The sequence below is a fragment of the Carcharhinus amblyrhynchos genome, chromosome 1 (assembly GCF_965287045.1).
Source record: "Carcharhinus amblyrhynchos chromosome 1, sCarAmb.v2.hapA, whole genome shotgun sequence".
Lineage (NCBI taxonomy): Eukaryota > Metazoa > Chordata > Chondrichthyes > Carcharhiniformes > Carcharhinidae > Carcharhinus > Carcharhinus amblyrhynchos.
In genome coordinates, this window is record NC_137324.1 from 129640608 (window position 1) to 129663040 (window position 22433).

The window sequence follows — 22433 nt, forward strand, 5'->3', positions numbered from 1 at the left end:
CATAACTCTCAAGTGCCAACCTTCCATATGCATGCAGGGGGAATCATTATACCAAGGAAGTAGTCTGTTCCCACAAGAGAGCATGTTGATTCCTCCAAAAAGGAAGATGGGAATGATGAATATATGGAACCACATTTCCAAGGTAACATGACCCCTTCCATCCAACAGATAGCCATAGTTATGCCTTGTTTCTGCAAATCCAATATGTGCCACTGAGACTTGGATAAGCATTCTCCCCACTGAAACAATATGGAGTATTGCAAGATAGATCACTACTGGGTGGATTCATGCATATCCAACTGATTAAATTCAGAGCTGTGGCATCTGCTTGTGCCCAAGTCCTTTCCAGGGCCTCTTTTATTTTCAGTACACAATATCTCTTTTGTTTTTGGTTCTATTTCATTTAAAATAAGAGTGGGTGCTGGGCTTGATGTGTTAAAGACAGGTGTATATCTATTCATGTGACTTAGCCCTCCAATACAAGATCTATTACCATAAAAATCCCCTCTCGCAAAACTTAGTAAAACCTGATGCCAATTTCCTAGGATCTTTGTCATGATCAGATTGTGGGATCAGCTTTTCCAGTCTTTCAGAGGCATTGATTGCAAAGGTATTCCACCCTCGGCATGTATAGGAATGTGCAAGCAAGCCCAACATTTAGATAAGTTGGTAGTTCTAGCATATGTATATGTCAAAAACAGATAAGTATTCGCATGCAGTTCCCAATGGAATGTCTCTGTCAAAAATAGTAAATTCGACAATAAAAGAATAGAAAAATTTGCAATCATTTTTGATTATCAACTGACAGTCTTGATATCTTTCTTTTATATTTCCCAGCTTTGGTCAATATTAAGTGAAAACTTTACTTACAAATTTGCATAGCAACCCACATCACGTTCAATTACATGGTCCTGCTGGTCATCTTTTCAATGTTGCTTGTTAATCCAGTAGTGCCAGCAATATTCTGTAAGTATAAACAAAATGTCTTTTGGCACTTAATTAGTGTCACATCAGTAATGCCATTTTCATCTCCTCCCTACGCACACCCTCATGGTTCCTTTGTCCCATGTTCTGACCCGCTCTAGTGGCTTTTTGGCACATTCTCAGTTGGGTCATGAGATAAGGGGTATTCTCAGCTCCCTAAAGGAAGTCTGCTGCCCTGGGCTGAGGAACCAATGGGTAGTAATTCTGTAGCTTATAGTGCAAAATTTTGTCAAGGTTGAAAAAAGAAAGCAAGTATGAATCAGGAGAGTAAAGGTGGCCCTATACTTGATGCTCTTTTTAAAGCTTAAGATTGTAAGTTGATGGAAAGACAGGGAGTCAAAAGATTCTACAGTTTTGAGATCCTGAATTAAAGATGTAGGAAGTTCCACAGCTATGATAAAAATACAGGGATCACAGAAACTGAGTTGCTGTTAGCTAGAAAGAGCACAAGAGGCCAAATGTCCTCCTGCTGTGCTGTAATTATTCAATGATTCTGTATAATATGTTAAAGAGTAAAAGAAAGAAACAGATCGTGAAATTTCGAAAGAATGACTTCTAAGAATCAGAAGGAAGGAAAGTATTTTTTGAAGTTGTGACAATGTGAATACATGTAGATGTACTTTGTGCACTAGGGGATTCAATAATAATTGTGTTCCATTTAGTTAAAGGAGAATTTATGAATTTTCTGAAAAGTAAATTGTATGTCTATACATTGTGTTTTAAATAATAGACTGAGCATTTTGTGTGTGCAGCACTGCTAGTACAAATAAAAGAAAGATCTGGGCAACACACTCATTGTTTTCCAATACGTGCTAGCAACAGTTCTCTTTTACTTCCAAAATTTTATATTTTGGCTTACACATTTATATATTTGCAACAAAAAAATGTTGAAATGCTTAGAAATATAAAATAATAGACAAAAATTTTGTTATTTCATCTTTAGATGTGTTAGAAATCATCAGCTTTTTTGTGGGAAATTGTTATTTCTGATATTTTAGATAAAAGTAGATACATCTAGTGGGTAGGAAGTTGAATAGGGTGAGAGTATGCATAAGTCCTTTTAATTGTCAAGATGCTGGATGAAAGAGCAATGCAACGAAGACTCTTCTAATTATGATGAGCTGTTATTTCACTAAATTAAACTAAATGCATTGTGTTTTATTTTTAATATGGATAGCATGACCAGATGATTAATAATTTTCTGTTGTGTGCATGCATCCTAGATGTGACATTGTCCCAGTAACATTGTGTTACCATTGTTCTTTCATGATTGTGAAAATTACTGAATGCTTTTCTCATGAGTGGGAAAAGCAATTGAATTACTGACACTGGTGTATTCTGTGGATATTAATGTTAAGTTTTAAAGATCAATTGTCTATTGGTACATTTGGCAAAAGAATTAAGTTCATTTTATTTTAGTTCTCCTACATGACTGGTGACTTTATTTACAATTCTTATCCAGTATGCTGATATCATTGCTTCTGGTTAGTTTGATGATATACTGTTTTATAACAGAACCAATATACCATATTGCCCTGAGCTTTTAGACCACAACATCTAGAGAATCGCTTGCAAAGTTGAAGTCTTCTTAGGTAGTCTCTCAGAATCGAAGATGACTTACTTCCACACTGAAAATGAGTTCTGCATTGGAGACCCAGTGCATGACCTACAGTCTCTGTCACAAGTGGGCAGAGAGTGGTTGGAGGAGCTGGTGGGTGGAGTGACCAGGTTGTCGCACATTCCTTTTGCTGTCACACGTGGCTTCAGCTCGCTCGCAGCAATGAAACTCAGAAGTTCAGCTCTTAGGTGCTTTTCCTCCACTTGAGACATCGTTGACAAGAATTCCCAGGTTTTGGTGGGGAGGTTGCACCTTATCAGGGAGGCTTTGAGGCATTTCCTCTTGCTTGTTCTGTTGAAACTCCAAGTAGAGCACTTGTTTTGGAAGTCTTGTGTTAGGCATGCAGGTGATGTGGCTCAGCCAATGAAGCTGATCGAGCAGGATCTGCTTTGATGCTGGGGATGTTGGTCTGAGGAAAAACACTGACGTTGGTGCTGCTATCCTGCTAATGGATTTGCAGGATCTTTACAGAAGCAGCATTGGTGGTATTTCTCCAGCATTTAGAGGTGCCTATTGTACATAGTCCACATCTGTGAGTTATATTACTACTGCTCTGTAGACCATGAGCTTGGTGCTGAGTCTGAGGACCTGGTCTTCAAATAGTTTTCCTCAGGTGACCGAAGGCAATGGTGAACCTCGTCTTTGATGTCTGCTATTGTTGATAGGGTACAGTAAGTGGACCAGTGCTCCAGGGCCTCATCGTGGATTTTGATAACTGGGAGGCAGGTTGCCAGATGAGCTTTTTCTTAGGATGATTTATGTAAAACCCAAGTGCTCATCTGTCTCAGTGAAGGTGCTGACAGTGGCTTGAAGCTTGGCCTATACGTAATACAGGTTGAACAGATTCCTGTTTGTTCAGTAGTTTAAATCCATTCCAGTAGTGTGGTTGCTAAGGGTGAAATGGAGCATTACAACAAAGGAGATTGAGAAGAGCATCAGTGCCATGATACAGCCTTACTTGGCCATAGTTCAAATGTGAACTAGCATTATGGTGGATTCATTCGTCAGGATCATATTGTGGAGCAGACGGAGGATGAAAACTAACTCTGAAGGTAGCTGGAACAGAGGCGGACGCTCCATAATCTCTTGTGGTTGACAATGTAAAAGGCCATGTACAAGATGTGGTGCTGTTTCCTGCATTTTTCTTGTAATTGTTGCATGATGAAGGGAGAAGGTGATTTAAGGATTATTTTTGCAATCTTTCTGGCCAACAGCAGAGAAGTTCCTCTATAACATTCCTCTATAATTACTGCTTTCTTGAAGAGGGTCACTATTACAAAGTCTCTGAGATCTCCTGGCATGTACTCCTCCTCATAAGGGAAATCCAAATCGTGTACTTGCGCCAATAGTGTTTCTCCACTATGATTTAATGCTTAAATAGGGATTCCATTTAAGTATTAGCTGCTGGATTGTCTTTTCTACTTCTGTGCCGGGTTGGGGTTGTGCTGGATGGTGGTGGGTAGCATGCTGTGGGATGGCGTTGAGGACACCCGCATTGAAGACAGAGTTGCTAAGGAGGTCTTTCAAGTGCTCCTTCCAGCATGTGCTGACTGCCTCTCTGTTTCTGGCCAGCAGTGGAGTGGGATCTTGGGTGTCTGGGCCATAGATAGTCTTGATTGCACTCAAGAAATCTTGTGCTTCGTGATTGTCGGCTAACGGGCTGTAGGGTTTTTTGTTGGACTTCAGCCACCAGCCGTTAGTAGAGCTGCTTTCTTGCTCTCGACTGCCATTTCAGGTTCAGAAAAGCCTTGTGCTCTCAGCTTATCAACTCATGGATCTCCTGGTCATTCTCCTCAAACAGTCTTGGTGTTTCCTCAAGTGCTGATTATAGAGGCCTTTGGGAAGACCAGGCACTGAGGACTGTAGCACTGGTTCTGGACTAAGGTAAGGTAAAGGATCATGAGGCATCCTATAAGGGGAATCTGTGAGACAGCGAACTAATTCTTTTTTAATGGCAAAGCAAACCCCGTCGAGACGGTGATCTTCTGATGGTTTACCTTGCCAGAAGTTGTCACTATCATCTTGCTCCTTGAGCTGCTGTTCCCCTGCCTGCCAGGTCTCGTTTTAGTATGGGGATATTGGTGTGGAAAGGCCTGAGCTCCTGGGCAGCAATAGTAGTACACTGTTCCAGTCTCACTGTTGGGGATTCCCATGACTGTCCTGATGTTCCAGGTTCCAAAGTTCATTTTAAGCCATGGAAGATGCCTGTGTATGAGTTCTTTAAATGTGGGGTGGCTGTTGCACATCTGTTACCATACGGACTTGACGGAGTGAGGCCTTGATCTAGTGGAAAGTTGGTCCAAGATGACTGGAGAGCAGGTTCCACTATATGGGTCTAGGATACACAAGCACACGTACTCCTACTGTTCTCCTCCCTCCTTTCCACAGGACTTGCCCTTGGAATTCATAAAGTGCAGCAGTGAGTTCATGAGGGTGGTACTGGCCTCTTGCTGTGAATGGCCCCAGTGCTCCCATCTTGCTGTGAATGGCCCTGTTGCTCCACTCACATTATTCTAGGTGGTGATTACTGCCTTCCAGTCCTCTACTCACTCTTCAAAAGTTGAAAAGGTGGCACTTTCCAAACCCATGACCACTACCAGTTAGAAGGACCTGGGCAGCTGACACGTGGGAATACCAACCCCAATAAGTTCTCCACCACACACAATCCTGCCTTGGAAATATATCATTGCTGTTTCACTGTAGCTGGATCAAAATCATGGAATACCCTTGCAGCACTGTGGATCTATTTACACCACGTGGACTGCAACGGTTCAAAAATGTACCTTACCACTTGTGTACTTTGCAAAAGCAGTGAAATTTTTACATGACGTTGCTCAATAGTGTGATAGAACATCTTTGCAGTCTGACAGCAGCATCCTGTTAGTGGAAACTATCTCTTGCATAGCCACTTCACAGAGCAGTGCTCTGAAATGGCTCGCTGAAACTGTTCAAATATTTGTGATACTTGGTCTTTCTAGGGTAATTTGTGGGGAACAGTATGAATTTCAGTTCCACTGCAATGCTAAACACGTAGGCCATACATCTCAACAACTAACTGACTGAATCAAACAGCATGCATGTTCCTTGGATTGCTCATACTAGGTAGAGGAAAATCGTATTCAACTAGTCTGCATTTGGAAACCTCTACTGATATTCTGCAACTGGACAGCACTTGTTGAAGAATCCTGAGTGCGTTAATAGCTACGTGAGTAACCAATTGAAAAGAATTGCAGCAAGACCTAGCAGGAGAGCGAAAGCTCTGGGGAATTAAAGGAGAAGTGAGAGAGTCACTGCAAGACTGACAGGAGAGGCTGGCAGCTTTGCATAGATGAAGGAGCAGCAAGAAAGTGAGAGTTTTCTCAGGACCAGCAGGAGAGGCAAGAGCACAGCGCGGATACAAGGAACGGTAAGAGAGTCACTGAGAGACATGCAGGAGAAGTGAGACCACTGCCTGAATAAAAGAAGCAGCAAGAGAAATGCTGTGAGAATAGCAAGAAAGATGAGTAGGGATAAAAGAACTGGTGAGAGAATCACTGTGAGACTAGCGAGGGGGGTGGGTCCAAAGAAAATCAAAGTATGTCATCACAGGAAACTAGCTAAGTGATTTGATGGTGAGTATTTTTCACTTTTGTTTTGTTAATTCAGGGAATATGGTCTTCACGGGTGAGGCGAGCATATATGTTCATTCCTGTGTGCCGTTGAAGTGCTGGTGAGCAGCCACCTTGAACCGCTGCAGTCCATATGGTGTAGCTACACCAACAGTGTTGTTAGGGAGGAAATTCCATGATTTTGACCTAGTGACATTGAAGAAACAACAATGTATTTTCAAGTCAGAATAGTGAGAGCTTGGAAGGGAAACTACATATGGCTGTGTTCCCATATATCTGCTGTCCTTGTCCTTATGGGTGGTAGTGGGTTTGGAAGGTGCTTTCTAAAGAAGCTTGTGAGTTCCTGCAGCACATCTTGTAGATGGTGATGGAGGGATAAATGTTTGTGGTACTGGTGCCAATCAAGTTGGCTGCTTTGTCTAGCATGGTATCAAACTTCTAAAGTGTCTTTGGTGCTGCAATATTTCAGGTAAGTGGATAGTATTCCATTGCATTCCTGACTTCTGCCTTGAAGATTATGGACAGGCTTTGGGGAGTCAGGAGGTGAGTTAATCGCTGCAGGATTCCTAGTCTCTGACTGGCTCTTGTAGCCACAGTAATTATATGCCTAGTCCAGTTAAATTTCTGGTCAGTTGTAATCCCCAGGATGTTGAAAGTGGGGAAATTCATCAACAGTAATATAATATGTCAAGGGACCGATGGTGATGGTCTTTGCCTAGCACTTGTGTGGTACGAATACTATTTACCATTTGTCAGTCCAAGCCTGGATATTGTCCAAGTCTTGCTGCGTTTGAACATGGACTGCTCTATTATCTGGTGGCCACTCCTACCAATGCATGTGTCATGGATAAATGCATCTGCAGCATGCAAGATGTGAGGCTGACGTCAGTTATGTTTTCCCTCTTGTTTGATCCCTCACCACTCGAAACTTGTGTAATTGTTTCACATTAGGCACTGGAAGCTTAAGAATTTGGTTTGGGTTAGTACAATTCAATTATACCAACCCGATCTAAATTCTTGTTAATTTATTAATGGTAGTAAGGTTTACTTGGCAGCAGTAAAGTTTATTAATGGTAATAAGGTCCATTTAAAAGTAACAGTGCTTCTTATCTAATTGTAATAGCAGAGCTACTCCAACCTGTAGAGTGTACATCCTATACTGTGTGGGAATTTCAAGATGCTTCTTGTATCCTGTGAGCATTTTTGTAGGAAGTGTTGTCAGTTCAGCAGCTTGAGCTCTGGGTTTGGAGATTGAACAGCAATTGGCAGCTTGAGAGGTTGAGTTGTTTGTGGTTAGCACGTTTATAGGTATGGTCAGCCCACTGCTTAAGTGTATGCAGGGTAGAGTGAATTGGTGACCACCAGAAGTCAAGAAATGTGCAGGTAGTGCGGGAGTCTCTTGAGTGCATCCCACTCTTGAACCACTGTGTGGTACTGAATATTGATGAGAGTCATGGTTCATCTGGATCCAAGTTCATAGCAACACATGTAGCTCAACTGAAAAGAGGGGGAGCAATCAGGGATAGGAGGTTTGATAGTTTGGGGAATAGATGTGTGTTTCTGAGGCCACAGATGCGAATCCAGAATGGATTCGCCAAGGCCAAGTTGTCAGTGAATAACTGCAGAGCATGTTGAGAGGGAACGGTGAACATCTAGCAGTTGCAGTTCTCATTAGTATAAACAACATAAGCAGAAAGAGAGATGTTGTCCTGCAGTCAAAGTCTGGGGAGTTCGGTAGGAAATTAACGAGCGGGACCTCAAAAGTAGTAATCTCCAAATTTAATGGAAAAAATTTAGAAGAACAAATGTCCAAGGAAATTACAGAAAGGTGCAAGAATTGTAGAGTAGTTACAATGGCATATTTTAATTATCTGAGTATAGACTGGGCTAGTGATGTAAAGGGCAGAAAGGGGCAAGAGTTCCTAAAGTTTGTTCAGGGAAATTTTCTACAGCAGTGTGTTTCCAAGCCAGTAAGAAAGGAAGCAGTTCCAGATGTGCGTCTTGGGAATGAGATTGGCCAAGTGGGGGACAACATTTAGGGGTCAGTGATCATTGTGGCATAGGAAAAAAAATAACAATCCTGAGTAAGAACAATTAACTGGGGGAAAGGTAACTTTTATGGGGTAAGAATGCATCTGGGTCAGATAAATTGGAATCTAAACAGTGGCATGAAAAGCAGTGACCAACAATGGGCTACCTTTAAAGAAGTGATCATTTGGGCGTAGTCAAAGTTTGTTCCCATGAAGGGAAAAGCTGGGCCAACAAATCCAGACCTTCAGTGATGAAAGAGATAGAGAATAAGATGAAGAAGAAAATGTCTGCTTATGACGCACGGATTTTACAAATGAAAACGAGGCATAATATAGAAGGTTGAGAAGGGAGGTGCAAAAGCAAATAGGACAAGCTGAGCAAGAATATGAATTAAAACTAGCAGCATACCTAAAAGGTATCCTGAAATCTATAGGTATAAAAATGGTAAAAAGATGGCAAGAGGAAAAGTAGTTTAGTGGCCAGAAAGAGGATTTACTCTGCAGGCAAGGGGCATGGCTAAGGTATCAAAGAAAAGCTGCCCAAGCCTCAATGAAAGAGAAGATAATTCAAACGCTGGAAGGATTTAAAGTCGATAAGGATAACGTGTTGGATAGATGGCCTGTATTTAAAGTTGCTAAAGCACCAGAACCGGATGAGATGCATCCAAGGATGCCTGAAGGAAGTGAGAGTGGATATTGCAGAGGCGTGTTTCCAGTCTTTCTTAGACTTGGGTGGTGCCAGAGGGCAGGAGAAATGCAGATGTTCCGCCCTTGTTCAAAAAAAGGTTGTAAAGATAAAAATAGCAACCACAGGTTCCCCCTGGTGGTGTGAAAGCTTCAGGAAACAATGGCAACCAGTGTATTTATTGTACGTAGATTTCCAGATGACATTTGATAAGGTGCCTCATCAAAGGTAATTGCATGAAAAAAAAAACTCATGATGTAGAAGGTAACATGTTGGCAAGGAGTTGGCTGTCTGACAGAAAACAGACAGTTGACATAAATGGGTTTTTCTGGTTGGCGGGATGAGACAAGTAATGTGCCACAGGGATCAGCTGAGGCCTCGATTTTTAACAATTTATATAAATGACTTGGATGAAGAGACTGAAGGTATGGTTGCTAAATTTCCTGACGATGCAAAGAAGGTAGGAAAATGAATTGTGAAGAGGCGGGAAGGAGGATACAAATGGACATACATTAAGTGAATGGGCGAAAATCTAGCAAATGGAGTATAATGTGGGCAAATGCAAAATTGTCCACTTTGGCATGATAAATAAAAATGAAGCTTATTATCTAAATGGTGAGAGAATGCAAAGCTCTGAGTTGCAGAGGAATCTGGGCGTCCTAGTGCATGAATCACAAAAGGTAAGTATACAGGTACAGCAGGTAAGTAGGAATGTTAATTGAATGCTACCATTCATTGCAAGGAGAATTGATTACAGAAGTAGGGAAGTTATGCTTCAGTTATGCAGAGAACATATCTGGAGTATTGTGTACTGTATTGGCCTCCTTTAAGAAAAGACATAAATGCATTAGAAACAGTTCAGAGAACGTTTACTAGATTAATACCAGAAATGCATTGGTTGTTTTATGAGTAGAGATTGGAGCGGTTTGTATCCACTAGAGTTTAGGAGAGTAAGAAAATACTTGATTGAAACTTTTAAGATCTTGAAGGGTATTGACAGTGTTGATGTGGGGAGGATGTTTCCTCTTGCTGGCAAATCTAGAACTAAGTATCAGTGATAAAATAAAGGGTCACTCATTTAAGATAGAGATGATGAAAAAAATCCTCTCCAGAGGATCATAAGTCTCTGGAACTTTCTTCCTCAAATGGCAGTAGAATCAGAGTCTTTGAATATTTCCAAGGCAGAGCTAGATAGATTTTTGATTAACAAGGGTGTGAATGGTTATCAGGGGTAAGCAGGAATGTGGGGTTGAAGTTTTAATCAGATCAGCCATGATCATATTGAATGGCAGAGCAGCCTCATGTGGCCTACTCCTGCTCCTAATTTGAATTTGTAATTCATAATTAGGAACAAAATTAATAGTCACTTTGGAAAAAGCAAGTTAATTAAGAAACATTCCCTTAAGGGTAAATTGTGTTTAACTAATTTTCTAGAGTTTTTTGGTGAGATAACAAAGAGGACCAATGAGGGTAATGCTGCTGATGTGGTGTACATGGACTTTCAAACGGCATTTCATACAGTGTCGCACAACAGACTTTTGAGCAAAGTCATAGTTCATAGAATAAAAAGGACAGTAGCAATATGGATTCGTAACTGCCTGGGTTATGGGAAACAGAGTTGTGGTTATTGGATTTTGTTTGGATTGGAGGAAAATTTGTATTCTATTTCCTGGGATCAGTGTTGGGACCCTTGCTTTTCCTGATATATATTAATAATCTAACCTAGGTGTACAAGACACAGTTTTGATGGGCAGGATTTTGAGCCCTTTATGAAGAGCTTTCATAAACATATGTCTTCCTATGCTATAAACTTCTATGGCTCTAAGTATTTGCCATTATATTTGATCTAAAATGTTTTAAACTTTTTTTTTCTCTTTTCAGATTCTTTAGCATTAAAATATAGAATTTCCTCTGGTGATCCATATGGCTATTTTTCTATTGATCCTAACTCTGGTCTCATCAGAAGCATTAAGCAGTTGGATCGTGAAGCTGAACCTTTTGTGCTGCTTACTGTTGAGTTTCAAACCAACAGCTCTCTCATATCTAGCAGTACACAGGCTAATATAACAATTACTGATGTCAATGATAATCCACCAGCATTTTATCAAGAATTTGAAAGTATTACCATTTCAAAGAACACCTTACCAGCAACAGTTGTCTACATTGCCCATGCCGAAGACAAAGACAGTGGATCAAATGGAATAGTCGTGTACAGTTTACAGAATGACTATGAACAATTTTTTACTATTGATTACATCCATGGAACACTTTATCTCAACAGAACCTTTTCCTCAATGTCACAACAATACTGTATAGACATTGTAGCAAGTGATCGGGGAAGCCAACCATTGAACGCTGTGTTCAAGTTATGTGTGAATGTTGACGATTTGGATGGTGATTTGACTTTTGAAACACTGGTTTATCAAGTTGGTGTCAGTGAAGCTGCAACATCAAACATGAGAATTTTGCAAGTTCATGCTCACAGACAAGGTCTGCAGGCAGCTTCTTCGGGCTTAGTTTACTCACTTCAGCAAAATTTGGATTCATTGACATTTGGTATCCATGCATCCAGTGGCTGGATCTACATTCAGGGAGCTCTGGACTATGAATCCAAGCATAGTTACCACTTTAAGGTATTTGCCATAAATCCAAAGGATCACTTAAAGCGAAGTGCTGCTGCCACTGTAACGGTTAATGTTGCTGATGAAAATGATAACCCTCCTAAGTTTGCACAAAATTTTTATTTTTTCACAACTGAAGAAAACTCCATTCCTCAGGGCCTGATTGGAAAAGTACAAGCAACTGATCGAGATTCAGGAAAAAATTGTCAATTATCATATATGCTGTTATCTGATGGAAAATTCTTCAGACTTAATTCAAGAACAGGTAACAATGAATGAAGAAATTGTAACAAATAAGTAACGATGATAGCAAGGGAGAATACCTGCATCGGGGCGGCACAGTCATTAGCGCTGCTGCCTTACAGTGCCAGGGACCAGTGTTCGATTCCTGGTTTGAGTCACTGTCTGTATGGAGTCTGCACGTTCTTCCCATGTCTGTGTGCATTTCCTCCGGGTGCTCTGGTTTCCTCCCACAGTTTGAAAGATGTGCTGGCTAGGTGCATTGGACATGCTAGGTTCTCCCTCAGTGTACCCAAACAGGTGTTGGAGTATGGAGACTCACGGATTTTCACAGTAACTTTATTGCAGTGTTAATGTCAATCTTCTTGTGACTAATAAATAAAGTTTAACTTTAATCCCAGTGGCAATTACGTGCAGTTAAGTGTGAGAAAAATAAATTAAAGAGAATAATATTAAATTACAGAGGGAAAAGTAAGCACTTTTCATGTTAAATTATTTTTAAAGAAAATTGTTTAGTTGCTTAGAAAAGATGGCATAACTTGAAAAGCAAGCAGAAAAATGAGGAAAGTGGCTCACTGTTTGGTAATAAAAAGCTTTGATAATATTTCACATTGGCAATTAATAACAAAGATAAGGAGTTAGAATATAAGGAGTACAACATGGAATTGGAATAAACATAGAAAACCAGTAGGGTCATAGATGGAAATTTTTTGGATTGGAACAAAGCACTGAACAGAATACTCCAAGGGTTAGTGTTGAAATCATTTGTTTAAAAAATAACTTGAATGATAATTTAATAAATTGATTCCAAATTTCCACATTATTATAGAAATAGTGCTATTAATTGTCTCATGAACTCTTAAAATTCAAATAGTACCTCAGGGAAAGATAAAGAGGCCTCGTCGCAGTGTACTTGCACCGAGTGGAAATTCGGATGTAAAAGTTATTAGGACATACGCTGTATAGATTTTATGGTTGCATGAAAGTTGATGCACACACGGACATTGTTTTTCTGGTGGCTTTCAGGTGGTTTCAGTGAGATGGTAAGGGACCTCTGAGTTTATGTTCATAACGAAGATCTGATGATTACATGTTTCTGGTGGGAAAGAGGAACATACAGACAGTATTGTTCATGTCTTTGGTAAATGTGGCAATCAGGAATTGGCCTCCTTTGTTGGCAAAAATGTCTCTTGCAGGCAGTCATAGGCTGACCAACAGCATCCTCTTCATGCTACTGCTACTTATTTGTCTAACCTGCTACGCTTGTGTGCCTTTCACTAGTTTTCCAGGAGAGACCTCTATAAGGTAAAGTAATGCAGTTTTCAGTAAATGACCACAATCCTTGAGACCTAGCTGAACAATTGGACTTACTGATTATAAAGAGCAGAGCTGGGGATTGAAAAGAGGTAAAGACAGGTTACAAGAAAATATTAGCAGGGAACATCAAATTGAACTCCAAAACATAAAGATACAGGCTGAAACATTGGTTTGGCCCAATTTTGGTTGTGAGCCAAGTTTCTTGGAGGAGGGTGGGACACACTTTTAGTGCTCCAATTTCAATGCCGTAGTGTAAGGCAGAGCAAGTGTGGCATTGCCAAGTTCTTGCACAACTGGCTGCCTCTGGGGCTCAAAGAACCTTGAAATGAGAGTTTGTGATGCCGATAACATTCCATTCTTAAATGCAGTCTGTACCTCTTAAAGGACAAATAATATTGAAAATGGAACACCAGGGCATAGAGACCATCCTAGGGTGACAGATGCTGTGGCAGAGGTATACAGGAAGAGAGACAGTATGGTTCCACCAGGAATCTCCACCGGATGTTCTCAAGGACTGTACTCAGAAAGGAGTGGGAACAGATGGTTAGGGAGATCAGTTCCCATCACCTGGTCTGAGATGGATCCAACTTGAAAGTTGGTCACGTGGTCTGGACGGAATGCTTCCTAGGTTACTGAAAAAGCAAATGTAAAAATAGAGGAATAATCTCAATTTTTCACTCCTTATTGGAGTAATACCCAAGAACTAAAAGATTATTAATATTAGACAAATGCTCAAGAAAGGGAGGAGGACTAAACTAGATAACTACAAGCTAGTCAGCCTAACATCAGTGATAGGAAGTTATTGAAACCATCATCAAGTATAAAGAAAGCTTTCATTTAGAAAGGCAGGGTTCCCAAACTTTTGAGCCACAGAATCCCTACTAACCTGCCATGTGCGTTAGGAAACCTCAAGCATTCTAAAAATGCTGATGCCCCTTAGTGTCACAAAATAGATACGATCACAGAAGTCAGATGTAAACAAATATTTTCTAGCTGTATTCACATATTTGGGATTAGGGGCACAGTCAGAAATACATTCAGCAGCTACATGGCCTCCTTACATTTAAGCCCTGGTAATACCACCCTCCCTTGGCTTCTTAACATGAACCCCTGGAAGCAGTACTCATTATAGGAATGGATAATCAAAAAACTTCTCTTATTAAAAGAATACTTAAGTCTTGCTTTTTGTAATTTTTAATGGGAGGAGTGATGCTGGTATCAGATACCTGCACGTCTCTCTCTCTCGTACACTCATTCTCCTCTCTCTGTCTTTCACACACACACACCTCTCTCCCTCTTTCTCACGCACTCTCCCTCACAAATTAACCCCCCTTCACACACTTAACCCCTTCCTCTCACACACACTGTCACACACTCTACTCCCATCTCTCATAGACCTACCCCTCACATACACTCACCCTCCTCTCTCTCACGCATTCACTCCCTCTCACCCCCTCTATCAGACAAACTCATCCCCTCACATACACACTCTCTCACTCATTCCATCTTTCACACTCATTCCCTCATTCAAACTCTACCCCCTACTCACATATACTCACTCCCTCTCATACACACTCCCTCTAGGCACACATTGCCCTCTCTCTCTCTCTCTCTCTCTCTCACACTCACACACACACACACACACACACACACACACACTCATCCCCTGTCTCACATACTCATCCTCTCACACACCCCTCTCCCACACACACTCACTCCTTTTCTCACACATGCTTATCCCCCTCACATGCACGTTCACTCTGTCACACGGCTCCTACCCCCCTCTCACAAACACTCACTCCCCCTCTCACATATACCCTACCCCCTCACTATGCTCTCACACACCTCTCTTCCCCCTTGCTTTCTCACACTTCTCTTGCACACACATTGACTCCCACACGCAGACACTTCCTCTCTCACACAAACTCTACCCCTTGCTCTCTCACACGTTTGCCCCACCCCACACACACCCTCCCCCCTCACACAAACTCTACCCCTTGCTCTTGCACACCTCTCTTGCACACACAATCGCCCCCTCCCTTCCCAAAACACACACTCTGTCACACAAACTACCCCTCTGTCCCACACACCCACTACCCCTCATTCCCTCACATATTCACCCCTCCATCCCTCCCTCTAAGGCCTGGACTGGACACTGGTTGAGGATATCTCTTCAATTAAGTTATCTCCCACAATTAATCATTGTAACAAAACTGCTTGAAGAAGGTACCAGTTTCCGGTTGATGCTCATCTCAACTTCAAAAGAAAAGGGATGAAAGCTAGGACCCAAAGCAGAATTGGTTACAGATATTTTATGCATGTAGAAATATATATATTGCTTAAGTAGAAATATGTATGTTATATTTCTTGTCTTTTCTAGGTGAGATTGTTAACTGGGTTGCATTAGATCGTGAGCATCATACTCAGCACCAGTTGTCAGTATTAGTTACGGATCATGGTATGCCTCGACAAAATGCCTCCACTACTATTTATGTCACAGTCACTGACATCAATGATAATGAACCATTATTTTCCTATCCTGGACCTAGGCATGAGTTCACTGTCAAGGTTTGTACAAGTCTATGGTACCCTTTTAGACATTTACCGTGTATGATAATTAAACAATATTTTATATATCTATAGTTGTAACTACCAATAAGCACAGAGAGTAAGCAAAGTTGAGTATTTGACATTATACGCAACTAGGTCCAGAGGTTATGATATTGGGAAAATGTAAAGCAGAGCCACATCCTCTCTCAATTTTCTGCCCCCATTTCTGGTGTGGGATTTTATGACCGTGCCCGCCACTCCGGGACCATCAGTCCCACTAAAGTCAATGCACTTTTGACTGTGCTGCTGCATTCCCCACAGCATGTCCAGCCATGATAGGGCTGGAAAATCCCAGCCAATGTCTTCCAATAGCTAGTGGGTGAGCCAACTAAGAAAATTCAAGATCTTCTTGTGGGGCTCAAAGTGTGCATAGTCTCTTCTGGCGAGTATTCAATTACCGCAGGGTCCCATTGGCAGTTAAATGTTGATGGGGTCCTACCTAATTATGAGTTGGTGTGATCAGATTTGTCAGAACTAAGGTAGTGTTGCCGCACAGAGCACTTATCCACCATTTTAAGCATTTGCTTTCCCCGTTCCTGCAAGGCGGGCAGGATTAAAGTCACTCCTCAAGTTCAGGTCCCAAGAGCCATTGTACAGTTCACTATTCCCAACAAAGCATGTGTAGACCACAGACTCTATGTTACACGTAAGCAATACCACTAATAATTTTCCTTGCATTTTTAATTTAATTACTGGTAAATTGGCTACAGTTAAAAAATTGTATCAACATATTGAAAATAGCATGTGTGCTACCTGTGATTTTTAAGTATTGTGAATGAAAAATCCTAGTACACTTTAAATCCAATACATTATCTTGTTGAAAAATATCATTATTTTCATTTGATACTTTGATATGCTGCATAGTTTATTAGTGGCTGAAACAGTATGCTCTCAGTATTGGTACTGGTAAGTATCAAACATTTGTCAAGATTTAATAGTTTTCAATTTCACTTCCTGAAGAATTTAATAAAATCCATGGCTATATTTTCATTCTTTGCCTCAATTATAATGTGTTCCTGATGCACAGAATTCTGCAAAAGGAACAAAAATACGAAAATTCACCTTATAACTTAGTGAGTCTAGATTTATTCAGAATCATGTTTGGATCTCTTAAATTTATCGTTATATGAATACTTGATATGCCTGAAAATTGTACATTAACTATTGAAATTTCTATATGCCTGGATGTAATGATGTGTGATGTCACTTTACAAATACTTGTATCAAATCTGTTTTTTTTTGATATTGATGTCTAAATAAATGATTGACAAGAGGAGAGCAAAATAATCTGCGTGTAGTAATCACATACAACTTTAACTTCTGTGGCCCTGAAATTCATAGGGAACTGGGGAGGTTTCTAGCAATCTCCCACCAAAGTTATAGTGAGATACGTGGAGAACCCCATTGGAATTTTAATGCCTATGTTTTTATTTTACAAACAGTTTTACTTTGCAATTGAACTGATGTTTTAAAGTGGCAAATAACTTGTGAACGCGTAAGTCATAGAGACAAATATCGCCCCTTTGTAGAGACCATAGCTATATGAGATGATGTTGGGCCCTATTTTACCATTTTTATTCTAAGTGCTGGACAGACTTTACACTGGGAGAATTTCTGCCTGCAAAAATATCAGCAATTCTGAGTAGCGCTGCGCAAGCCTGTGGATGGGACTTAACACGCCCAAATCCCTGCAGCTCCTGTTGGAGCCTCCAAATGCAGGTGCACAGACAAAAACTGATTGAATAACACTCCCCTGCCACAACCCTCCTGGCCAGCTAATGCCTCCCCCTAGCCCCCACAGACATTGCCTCGCTCCACAACATTAAGACACCCTTATTTCCCCCATCAATCTTAGGCAGAGTGGCAGCCCTCCCCCCATATCTCAGGCAGAGAGATCCACCCTCCACCCTACAGCTATCAGGCAGAGTGATCCCCCACCCCTGACCGTCCCACACAAGGCCCTCCCTCATCAGCACACCTGTAATTGCTTGCGCCTTCTCCTCAATGCTAACAAGCAAATTGCATGTAACTTGCTGGAATGCTCTGCCACAGTTGATCTGCCCTCGTGAGGGGTAGCTCCATTAAAAACTCAAGAATGGATAGGCAGGCATTGCTGCACAAAGTGTGCGCACGACCAGCCCCCCGATTTACTAAGGGTGACCTCGGAAGGCTGCTGGATGCAGCAGACGCGGGACATCTCCTTCCCCCCTGAAGGACATAGACCCAGGGGCTCTGATGGAAATGCGGCCTGGGAGGGAGTCATTGTCTCGGTCAGTGCCATGGCGCTTGCTCCCCGAACCGGGAAACGGTACCGGAAAAAAGTCAGTGACCTCATCTGGGCAGCAAGGGTGAGTACTGAAACCCATCTTGCATTTCCCCCCCAAATCTCCCCCAGATCCTCCTATCCCCAGCACCCTGCATGTTTTCAGCCTCTGACCCTCAAGCACCTCCTTTCTATCCTCCCCACTATGCTTGCCATCTAAGGGCCATGTGTCACACCACCATTTCTTTCCTGGCTCCTCCTGTCTCCACAGAAGAAGCCCAACCATAACATACGTGAGAGGGCGAAGTTGGAGTGGTGAGCCAGACCTTCGGGCCCTCATCTCCTTTGAGGAGCAGGCGCTGGAGTCCTCAAGAGAAGGGGAGAAGTAGGCTGTCAGCAACAGCATGGTCAGGCTGCTGTTAAGACATGAGCATCTGTCTTTCCTCCACTCACTTTAAGGCAACTTCTTGGGGGTACGAGTTTCTGGTGCAAGCGCAAGGTTTAAAGAAGATGTATGAGGCGTGTTTATTTGCACAGAGAGGGTAGTGGCTGCTTGGAATTAGCTATCAGGGGAGGCTGCGGACACAGATACAATAGTGATCTTTAAGGGGCATCATTACAGCTATGTGAATGGGATGGGAATAGAGGCAGATGGTCTCCAGAAGGGTAGGGGGTAAAAATTAGATGGGCAGCCTGCTTGCTATAGGCTTGGAGGGCCAAAGGGCCTGTTCCTGTAATGTAATTTTCTTGGTGCTTTGTTCAGTGGAGAAATTTGAACCACGTACTTGGCATCCCGGATTCCTGTCTCTCCCTTGCACTTAACTTTGTGTCCTGTGTTGCAGGGATGCATCTGAACACGCGGGGACCTTTTGGGCTCCAGGCATGAACTGCAGCTCCCGCCCATTCTGGTCCAGACAGCTCAGACGAGTCCTTGGAGGATATGGATGAAGGAACCTCCAAGGGTGGCACTGTTTTGGTGTCAGCTTCCACTTCACAACTCACCATCCCAAATACTGACACATCAGTGGGTCTAGTTAGTGGTGAAGCATCTGGGTCACACTGTGGTGAGCACAACACATCTGATAATGTTACAGCGATTGGAGAAGGGAATGTCCACGGCCTCTATAACGCGGGGCCTGCCAGAGGCAAGGACTCAGCTGGCCCTAGGCTACATACTGGGCCTCTGAAATCACTTCTCCCTCAGCTGCTAGAGATGCAGCAACAGAGCCAGCGAATGCTGGAGGGGCTAACGGACACACACTGCACCAACTGTGAGGCTGTTGAGAGGAATCCCAAAGCTTTCAGGCAGATCAGATATTGCCTGTTTTGCATGCTTCCCAGGCCAACACTGCATAGATGGCATCTGCAATGGAAAGCCTGGGGCAGGGGATCCTCACTATGAGTGGCAGGCTCCAAGCGATGGCTGAGTCACAGCAGGCCATAGCTGAGGGACTGAACAGGCTTTTCAATGCTCTGCTGCCTATGGCTGAGAGGCTCAAGACCTTACAGGAGACCCAGCAGGACAGCACTGAGACATAGCAGGTTACGGCAGCAGTCCTTGAGAATGCGATCGAGTCGCAGAAGGCCACGGCTGAGGGGTTGCAAGCATGCCGCTGTCTCAGGGGGCACTTGATGCGGCCATTGAGAGGTGTCCCCCGACTCAAGTGGCCGTTGCAGAGGGCTCAACCATCAATGGTAGGATGCAGGTGGTCCTCCAGGACTGGTAGTTCCAGGTGACGTCTGAGCCTCTGGAGCTCACTGCAGAAGTACTGCTATCTCATGGAGTCACTCAGGGGCCCACAGGAACCCCCATGGAGAACAAAGGGCTCGAGCCCATGCTGGGACCTTCCAGTCAGGAGACCGTAGCTGTGACTCTACGTTATGACTCCCCTCTTCCTGACACTGGGGCATCTCGGGCAGCGGGTTGGAAAAGGGTTCATGAAAACATCCCGGGCACCGTCCTGTGCCCCACACACGTACCACAGGCAACAGGGCGAGGTAGGCAGCTGGCCTCCTTCACCTACGATGTACATTCTGAGGAGTCAGTCAGACGTAGTGGTAGGCCACATAAGGTTAGGAAATTGTAGTTGCGCTGATATGGCACAGGTGAAGGGCTGCACTATTTTGAAAGATATTTAAGCACCTTAACGTTTCCTGTTCACAAGTTTTTATGTTAGAACGTCTGATTTAAACACATTTATTGTGGTCAAATGTGTTTGCACCACCCACCTGTGACTAATTTGACTTGAATAGGAATCCTCTTCCATTGATGATCACCAGAGCGATGCTTCATGTTGATGTCAGTTGGGGAGGCCCCTCAGTGCTGTCACTGAGGAAAGGAAGGCATTGGTTCTCCAGAACCCACGAGCGATTCCCCACCTGCCTCAGGGACCTTAGTGGGGCTTTCAGATCCCTTACCCACTACACAGACAATGGGCCTAGGTGCCAACATGCAAGTGGACTTAGGTACGAGTCAGGCTAGTTTGTACCAGGGCATCATCATCATGGTACTTAGCAAGTTGTCATCATCCTTCTGCCTGCCCAAAAACTCACTAACAGGGAGTACCCAGGCCCACCACTTTGATGTGACAATGTTGCAGGAGATAGAAGGAATTTTTGTGGGGGTGGGGGGGAAAGAGGGAGCGGGGGAGAAGGATTGAACCTACAGACACAAACCCCTAGTGAGTGAACCACCTGGCGAACAGGGTCTCCCTTGCGCCCTCACATGCCTCATTTGAGCTGCCAGCCCTCCAGCGCCTGGGTGGTGTTCCTTGGCATGCTCTTCTCCTTCTTCCTCCTCCTCCTGCTGGTCATTGTCCCCAGCAACACCCAGCTGGTCAGCCTCCATGTCCTCCTCCTCCTCCAATATATCACCTCTCTGTACAGCCAGATTGTGCAAGGCACAGCACACGACCACTGTGCAGGAAGAGATAGTTAGGCTGTATTAGAGGGCCCTGCCAGATTGGTGCAGGCACCAGAATCACATTTTAAGGAGCCCAATGCGCCTTTCCACTATCGCGCAGGTGACTATATGGGCCTCATTATAGCGAGTCTCCGCCTCAGACACAGGCGCCATCAGCCATGTCCGAAGCAGGTAATCTGTATCACCCGTGAGCCACCCCTGTAGCCGGGGCTCCCCCTCAAATGCCTCTGGGATGTCAGAGCTTCTGACAACGAAGCTGTCGTGCACGCTACCTGGATATCTTATGCACACATGTATAATGTTCATATTTTGGTTACACACTCGTTGAACATTCGGGGAGTGGAGCCCCTTTCTATTGGTGAATCTCCACAGATTCTGTAGGGGGGAGGGCTTGAAGGTGACGTGGGTGCTGTTGATGGCCCCCATCTATGATAGGCATCCCCATAATGGCTGTGGACCTGCAGCCCAGACCTCTTGATGGGCCTGGTCCAGGTTAAATTTGATGTACTACCCAGCCTGGGCATACAGGGCTTCTGCGACCTGCTTGACACAGTTGGGCACAGCTGACTGGGAGATGCCACAAACATTTCCGCTAGGGGTCTGGAATGAGCCAGTTGCATAAAGATTCAGAGCAGCTCTCAATTTGACAGCCACCGAGAGTGGGTGGCACCCCCTGCCTCAAGGTGTCAGGTACTGCAACAGGTTGCGCAGCCAGAGACATTGGCGGCACACGGTGTCAGACGTCTGTTCAAATGACACTTGTGCACAGAACTGCCAGGGTCTCTGCTCCCTCCTCCTCCGCCACCCCTACCCATCTGGGTGAATGGTGGCCACCTCCTGCCTCTGGTGGTTGTTTCCTTCTACTCCTGCAAGTGGTAAGGCCTGGATCTCCTGTGCTCGCAATTCTTCCTCCAGCTCCTCTTCCTCAGCTCCAGCAACAATCAAAAGAACAGCAAGATCAATTGGTTGCATCACAAAAGCCATCTCATCACTTTGAAGGGGTGGACGGGGTTGGAGATGGAGAGGAACGTGTAGAGGTTAAGGAACGCTGTTTGTCCCTAGCTCAGCAACAGCCACTGTCCATAACTCCAACTCCCCGAGCTACATACTCCCTGCAATCACAGCACCACCCCCCCATTCCCCCAGCCACATGCACCCCGCAATCACAGTTCCTCACAAGGTTGAGAGGCTGCAGTATTGCAATTTGCAAGGGCTTTCCGTCAGCTGGAAGTGAGCTGAGTGCACTAGGACCCAGCAGCACCACAAGACCCGAGTTCAGTATTGAGACCCGGGTCTGAGCTGCAAATCGGACATCAGAGACCCTGTAGAGCAACACCCCCCACTCCCAAACACTTGCAGAGCCACCACCAACCCGCGAAAGAAAATGGACACAACAAAAGGATACCTGTGAGCAACAGAGAGCCATCAGACACTATATACTTAACTCCTCACCAACCCGCACTGATGAAGCACCTGAATTGGACTTTATGGAGCATGTCTGTTACGTTGTGATTCGGGATTGGCGAATGCAGTG

General features: G+C 43.6%; 1 protein-coding gene across 1 annotated transcript in view; it reads left to right on the plus strand.

The window, feature by feature from the left end:
* dchs2 (dachsous cadherin-related 2) overlaps positions 1-22433 on the plus strand; it is a 94839-nt gene that overhangs the window by 24008 nt on the left and 48398 nt on the right. Inside the window, exons 5-6 of the mRNA XM_080186033.1 lie at positions 10807-11811; positions 15484-15671. Coding sequence (XP_080042159.1) covers positions 10807-11811; positions 15484-15671 — 1193 coding nt within the window. The remainder of the gene's footprint in view (positions 1-10806; positions 11812-15483; positions 15672-22433) is intronic.